This window comes from Argopecten irradians, chromosome 13, assembly GCF_041381155.1.
Source record: "Argopecten irradians isolate NY chromosome 13, Ai_NY, whole genome shotgun sequence".
Taxonomy (NCBI): domain Eukaryota; kingdom Metazoa; phylum Mollusca; class Bivalvia; order Pectinida; family Pectinidae; genus Argopecten; species Argopecten irradians.
In genome coordinates, this window is record NC_091146.1 from 5,379,594 (window position 1) to 5,387,803 (window position 8,210).

General features: G+C 33.1%; 1 protein-coding gene across 1 annotated transcript; it reads right to left on the reverse strand.

The window, feature by feature from the left end:
- Positions 1-216: 216 nt before the first annotated feature.
- On the reverse strand, positions 217-6,738 carry LOC138306465 (sialate:O-sulfotransferase 1-like). Its single transcript, XM_069246929.1, has 3 exons — positions 6,109-6,738; positions 5,261-5,584; positions 217-3,169 (listed from the first exon to the last, which is right to left on the reverse strand). Exons 1-3 carry the CDS (start codon positions 6,449-6,451, stop codon positions 2,811-2,813), a joined length of 1,026 nt encoding a protein of 341 aa, XP_069103030.1. The 5' UTR covers positions 6,452-6,738; the 3' UTR covers positions 217-2,810.
- Positions 6,739-8,210: the final 1,472 nt, after the last annotated feature.

The window sequence follows — 8,210 nt, forward strand, 5'->3', positions numbered from 1 at the left end:
CGTTCATTTAAGTGCCAACACTTCCATTTCAAGATGAATAATGTTTCCCACACGCCAGCAGATACAGCAACCATTTTGGATCGGGACTGTTTTAGTGGTAAATACAAAAGTCATGTGACTCATGTGATTATGTGATAAGTAATATGAATTCACTTTATATTCATTAAGATTCTTCAAAATGAATAAATGAAATAGTTTGTCAATAAAAAATTTTTCATAAAAATTTCATGAATATCGTAATAATATGCATAAACGTCAAACCATCATGAATTATCGCAAATATTTATTTGTGATAATTTACGAGTTATTTATGAACAACAACCCGCAGCAGTATGCACAAACAATTAATGAATATTCACAAAAAATCATGAAATGGAACAATCCATGAATATTCATGAACTTAAGTTGTGTTCATGAAGTTTAATGAATGCAAGTTGAAGTCATTAGCTTCTGAATTTCATTAACTCTACAGGGGGTCCAGGATTGAAATTTTTAATCAAACTAAGGACAATTATATTGGAATCAGTTCAATATTTGATGAAACAAATTCTTATCACAATAATTTTTAATCCATATATTAATTTGTAACATCAGAAGAGTTTAACATGAAATCACCTCCAGTTTACTGTGTTCATTAAATTTTCAGACTACAACAGATAAGTGATAACAAAATTTGTTTTCATGGACACGCAGTAATCAATTTCATAATGCATTCGAAGTAAATAAGTATTTTTTCTAAAAAAACCTATAGTTGGAAAGCATAAAACTTTATATGGACAATTTAATTCGATAACATTTGACAAAAATTTACAAACTAAGATCAATGCATAATTACTATAGCAATATCAGTATGTAACAATATCATATTGAAAACAACCTGCAAATCAATCAAAACTTATTGAAAGTGTTCATCTGTGCTTAAAGAAATCCAGGAATTGAATAATCCGTTCACTGATGTGCCAAAACTTCCATTTTAAGATGAATAATGTTTCCCCTTCCACACGCCAGCAGATACAGCAACCATTTTGGATTTGGGCTGTTTAAGCGGGAAATACAGAAGTCATGTGACTCATATGAGTATGTGATAAGTCATATAAATTCACTGTATATTCATTAAGATTCATCAAAATGAATAAATGAAATAGTTTGCCCAGAACCATTCACCAAGTTTTATGCTAATTGATATATATTGAAACATTCAGAATATCAGTCATGTATAAAACTTCATGGATAATTCTTGACACATTGATCATGACAAATCATGAATTTTTCATGGATTCATAAACCTTCTTAATGAGTTTATTAGAGTCATTTGATGAATATTCCTGAACTTTTTTCATGGATTAACAATAAAGAAGTTCTTCTTTCTCAGTTGGTAGTCGATGCATCTGCGATAATTGATGGTTCAGAAAGTTTTTAACCTCTACTTTACAGCAACTGATGTTAAAGGACCTTTAAGCATTTCGAATATGCAGTCAGTGCTTTGAATCCATACAAACTTAAGGATATTCAGTTGTTAAAGAATTATAGCGAAGAGCTACTACGCAACTAAACGGATTCAAATATCTCTCATGAGAAGAGCGGCAAAATTCCAGAACTTCAGGTGTCACAATATGCAATGAAGGTGATTTGAAAATAATAAATATAGTTTAACAGCTTTAAGGGTTAGAGGAATATTCAGAGGCTAGTTGGATGTACAATTTAAACAAATATACTGAAAGGTTATCATACCCTAATTGTGGAAAATGTAAAGATTAGATAAATTTATTTCAATTCAATTCATTTTAGAAAGATGAAACATGGAGGCACACATTAGATTCATCCAAGATACCCCTATGCAACAATCCATTTTTATATAATCAACATATCAAAAACGTATGTCTTTCCAAAACAAATATGAAAGTCTCTTGAAATCAAAAATAGCTTTAAAAATATATATACCGATGGCCTAAGGTAAGGTTACAATACCAAACGAATGCATTGTTTCCTGCGTAATGTTAAACGTGACGACTAATTTCGTTGTTTTACCATCAACCGCAGAGAGAGGAAAGTAAAGCGGAGCGGTAATTAGGACGACGGCAGGAAACAGTTATTTCAATTGAATAGTTCAGAAGGTGGGGATAAATCTGGTATCAACGGTACGCTGATAACGTTTGCGACTCTAACAAATCATCAGTTTCGTGTTACACTTACATTGTAAAGGCTTTTTTCGGTGGGCCCTTAATAACAAACCAGATGTTTGTAATGAATGGTTTTAAAAAGGTGTATTGTTCATATTCATAATATTATTATTCATTGATTGGTTTTCTGAATTTCCAGAATAGATATGATACTAGATCTATTTTTTGACGTTTCATAGTATGATAAGAGCAGTAATACATAAATAACAAACACCACAACATTTCTCTACAAACGCCTCTCTGTACCCCTAAATCATACTCATCTTACCATAATGCATACATGTAAGGCAATCCTTAAATGAGCCTGGCTATTTTACTAAACTATATGTTTACCAAATATACTTTCTGAATTTTAAAATTTGACTGAGATAGTTGAAGAGTGCATAATATTATAAAGAATATGGGTTATGACTTTTAACGTTGATGAACACCAAAGGAACGAAATACGTGCCTCTCTCATCCACAAGCAACTCAAAATGAAAATTTGGGAATGTGATAAAGTTGGTAATTCCTCAAGAGAACTTAATCAATAACTTGCAGTCATTAACATTCCAATTGATTGGGTAAAACAACAATTGATTTTGGAATATTCAGTTTATGCGATATTATTTCAACTTAACTTTTGAACTTCTATTTTGGATTAACAAAAATAAAATCCTTTAAACTATACCGGTTCTTCGTTGCGTTCATGACAGTCATGATGGCACTGTTCACCATATCAATTTGTTGATCTGTAAATATGTCCGCCGTCTCTAGTGAATAGGTTTGTTTCCGGTGATGTTGTCCCTCCTTGTTGACATCTGTACAGATATAATCCATTTCTGTCGACTGGACATCAAGGAATTTGCTGATCTTCCTCAGTGTTGGGATGAGGTTTTCTCTAAGATCCTTATAACGTACCACCAAGGAACGGTTTTGAAATACGTTCAGCCATGTTAAGTAGGAATCCCTCCACACAGTACTTTCCCGTTTTACATGTGCGGACCAGGCTGAAAAAATTATTTACAAAAGATGAACAGATCTTTGACATAATGTATACGAACAGTATAAGACACGTATTCGTAGTTCTCACGTGTTTAGTGCTATAGACCTCATCGCTCAGCTGGTTTAGTAAGCTCTACAGTGTTACACACGAGTTCTGTTTGAGTTCTTCAAATATTTTTTATTTCTTCAGATATAACAATGGGATACATTTCGTGGATAATGATCACAATTCTTAATGGAAATAGGGTGAAAATATTACGACAAAACATTTACTGGTAACAGTACTTAACACACGCCCTCAAGCCAACAAATACATCTTTGTTACAATGATACCTTTGCAATCAACAAACTAGTGGTTTGTTATTGGGTCAGGAAAACCAATTTTTAAAACCTTAAAATTCATTCCTCAATGAAGGTTCCTAAGAGTTTTCTTAAAAACCATTTCGAAATCTTTATAAATTTGCCTATTAATTTTGCATTAGTTATCCCTATCCACTTAGTTTAACGATATTTGATTATTTCCATACCATAGCATTGATCACGACTACTCTGTATTTATTGAAAAATCACAGTGTGTACCAGAGCGTGTAACATGACCGATAGACAGAAAGTATTGATGAGATCCATTTCGTTATTTATGCATATATATATTGACTGAAGTAATATAATGAGGGCAACGCCTTAAAGGGCCAGCCAGATGTTTTATTTGTCATTAACTATTCTAAAAAAGGAAACACAAATTATAAAATATGAGCAGAAAGAATTTTGTAACAGTTATTCCGTTTTTGGTCAGCTTATTACGCTTGGAGCTGGTACTAATCACTCGAACGTTTGCAAATTATAGCTATAACAAAGAACTTCTGCCGAAAAAAAAATACAAGTGCGTTTAAACTGCTTGGTAATAGATTGAGCTTACTTCACAGAATCATATTCATAGTTATTTTTTAACATGAATCGCAAAATGATCGTCAAAAACTGATGTTTTCTGTATGTAGGTCAAAATGATGAAGGTTGGGTTATCTTACATTCTAAAGTGTGTGTTACCTTAGAAGTGCTTCGCACCAAAGGGCACGAATGGCTACGCCCTTGTTACTCATATGTAAATTCTCCATGTTATCAAGGTTTTAATAGAAAAGTAAAGATGTCTCGATCATAAACAAAATGGAAACTAAATATAAATTACAGTCAAATGATTATTAAATTTATTTCAATATTTACAATTTGAAATTCGATATGACACGGATTTGAAGATTTATTTGACATTACCATGTATATTGTTTGTAATACGTTTCCTCTCTTTTGTATATTAAGACAAAGTCTACTTTTAATTTTGTATTTAGACATATAAATCAATATATTTCGAATGATACCATATTGTGTTTTAGTTATCTGGCTTTCATAAAAAAATATGATATGAAGTACATAAATTCTAAAGGTATCATCCTTGAACGGTAATACAATACAACAGTCAGCGTTGTCGGTCTTTCCACTTGTGTAGTATAACGTCCATATGACAATGTCATTGTTGTGCCTTGGTTTCAGAAAAACAATCCTTTTTTGTTTAAATAACATCGCAAGCGATCTATGTAGGAGACTTATATAAATATTACCTGATGTCAGACCCCTTTAACATTTGTCAATGAAGTTGCTTGACACACGTTTATAACGAACATATTTACACGTTTATAACGAAAATATTTACAACTAATTCATGGTTATATCGTAGTAATTTTCGTGGATTAAAAAATATCTAATGTAAGTGAACGTTGCTTATAACGAAGTGATTTCGTAGGTAAATATATTCTTTATAATCGTGTTTTACTGATTTTGTATCCACGTCGTTACAGTTTGCGTACTAACAGCTACAGTCCTTCCAAGGTTTTCTTTGAACACTTTTAATATCTGCCCTTTCTTTAGATCAGATGTTGTTTTATTGCGATACGTTGAGGATTGTTTACATGTTCAGACAACAAACACGCTAAAATAAAATGTCGAATTATCTCAAACAAAGAGTACATATGTAGCTATCAATGAAACTAAATGAACAAGTAAAGTCATCATTCCAAACATTTTTAATTATATTAAACGTATCTTACCAGTTGAGTTGAATTTCGATGGGTCCACTAAGGCATGGAATCGATCTTTAATAATTCTTGTCTTATTATTTTTTTGAAGGACTGCTGCATTCACTGAATATTGAGACTGTTTTCCAGTATGCCAGTTAAAAAAAGCTTTAAGAGCATCGAATGGATTTCGTATCAGTATTATGGCCTTTTGGAATCCTCTGAGCTTATCCTTCACGTTATAGTGACTTTTATATATTATACAGCCTTTTGCTTTTGTACTAGGAAAGACACATTCTCCGGGGAATCCTTTTTTGGCTAAAAACCTATCACAATAAACAGTCCCAGTACAATAGCCTGAAAAAAAGATGATAAATTAAGTTTGTAATCTAGAACACATTGTAAGTCTGTGAATTTATAACAACAATCTGGTCACATCGGCTATCCTTATTCATATCTATTCTATAGAGTCATAAGTGAGGGAAAATTTATTCATTTTACCTGATAAACCCCGAGTCGTTAATATCAATCAAATCAAGTCCGTCATCGTCATGAATATAAAAAAGTAAAACATGGTTTTCTCTATCTCGTGAATGACGCTTTCAACGATTAAAAAGAATTAAATGTACACCCCCTTCGAATAAGATGGAAGCGGAAAAATTTTACAAGATTTGAACGGCTATAAAGTGCATGTTTCGTTAAATTCTTTTCATATTCTATTCATATTAAAAGATGTTATTTCGTTCACCAGCCAATGACAACGCCCAATGACAGGCAAATACGTGACCGCGTCGTAAAATAAAATATTAAATACACAGATTCTTCGAATGGTGCTCTATACTTTAAAAACATTAAATTCGTTTCTAAAAGATGTTTCGTACCTGTCAGTTGTTGTATCATATGGCGTGTCCAGGTATTTCCCGATCCAGGGTAGCTTAGAAGTCCTACATGTATGAATTTTTCTTTCTTTTTCATGATAGATACATTCCGCAATGGACAGGACTCCAGTTCCTTTGGTAACAACTCTGGATTTTTCCGATTATACGTGATTTTAAATTCAATATCGTGAACATTAAATTGATATTTAGCATGTCGGATACACAGAAATCCTATTCCAAACATGCATAGAATCACTCCGAAAAGGTAACGTGTTTTGGTATTCATCACTGATATATCTAGTCCAGAACCTACCTGTTTTATTAATGCAGCACTTACATATATCATCTATAATGTCACGTGGTCGCAGTAACATACCCGTGATGGCTCGGAGGAGTTTTATTTAATTTGTACATAAACAAAATTTTTGAATAATTAAAATCTTAGAAAAATATTTTACATTTTCTGCACATATGTCCTATCGATATTTCATCTTATGTCTACAGGTGAAGTACTTGTTTATCCAAGGCAATACATTCATGCCGTATGAGATTGATTCACATGGCTACCCATGCGATACATATACTAGATCACATGTCTGTGTTCTTCCGACGAATAAGAGAACGCTAATAAAGGTATATATATACGTAAAAAAAGTAAAATGTCCATGTGATATGGTTTCCAAATATAAAAAATACAATAAAACAATTTTTGTATCGCCCTAGCGCTTTCGCGGTTCTTGCCGTTCTTCTTATATATGAAGGACGGCAAGAGCCTAGTGTATTGTCTTTCTTTCCTTCCGTATTGGATGGATATCGACAATAAGTTTTTATCAGGGATTCCCATTACGAATGGAGGCTGTGATGTCCTAGTGATTAAGATGTCCTCACATATTACCACAACACAATCCATCCACCTCTGGGTCGCGAGTTCGAATCCCATGTGGGTCAGTTGCTATGTATATTGAACTCTGGTCGGTGGTTTTCCCCCGGGTTCTCGGGTTTTCCTCAAACATCAATGTTGACACGTCCTTACATAATCCTGGCTGTTAATAGATCGAAAATAAGTTAAAAACCAAACCAAACATTACGGATTGACGCCCCACTTGTTATTTGATTCTTATTATCTTTCTTTCCTCCAAAATTGAAGATTACATAGAGAATGACATTTAACACGAAAACAATAAAAACTAGATATTGTCACCAGGATAATTTGACGGGCTTTTCACCTAAAAGCAAGGTATTCTGGTCAAGGTCATTCACATTAACAAGCTTGGTCGCGCTTTGTTTCAACGTGCCACTAGTCTAATTTCAGGTCTTTGCCATTTCAGAACTTTACCATAAGTCATTTGAAGATTTTAGGATTGTGAGCCCCAGTGCCCTTGGATATAGGTCAAGGTCAAATGCATTAACAAACTTGGTAGGCATTTATGTCAGCATGTTTCATCCTAATATTAGGTCTCTAGGTCTTCCTGAAATTGAGAAGATTTATTAATGATTTTGTGAAAAAACTCCACTTTTGAACTTTGACCCTTATTTGCAACCGAAAGTTCACGTTTTACAGAAATGTGGTAGCAAAGTTAATTATTTCACTTTCGTTTCTATATAACATATCTAACGAGCTACAGCTGCCTCAATGAGCTGTATTTTCACTTGAACATTTTCATAGCTCTAAAATCACAAGCACTCTGTGACCTTGGATAAATGTCAAGGTCATTAATTTTATCAAACCTGATAGTCAATTACCAAAGCATACTTCATGCATAATATCAAGCCTCTATACCATGTAGAACTTGACAAGAAGATGTATTTGTGATTTTCACCGAAAACGGCGAATTTGAATTTTGAGTGAATGATCAACCGGAAGTTGACATTTTAGAGAAAAATGTACAATTACAAATTTATTCATATGTTATTCTACATAACATGACATATACCAAAATGAAAGAAATTGGGTCCGTGGTTAATGAGTTTTGGCTGTCTAGGTTAAACCGGAAGTGACGTCATTGCGGCCATATTTGAATTTGAATCGACAACATATAAACAAGAATTGTTCACGGTGATAAGTGGAATATCTTGTGTGAATTTGGGCTAGATTGTTCTGGCGG

Coding starts and splice junctions, on each gene's coding strand:
- LOC138306465 (XM_069246929.1), bottom strand. CDS start 6,451: ATGATATATGTAAGTGCTGCATTAATAAAACAGGTAGGTTCTGGACTA. Junction 5,585..6,108: donor TATGATACAACAACTGACAG/GTACGAAACATC, acceptor TCTTTTTTTCAG/GCTATTGTACTGGGACTGTT. Junction 3,170..5,260: donor ATCGAAATTCAACTCAACTG/GTAAGATACGTT, acceptor TAATTTTTTCAG/CCTGGTCCGCACATGTAAAA.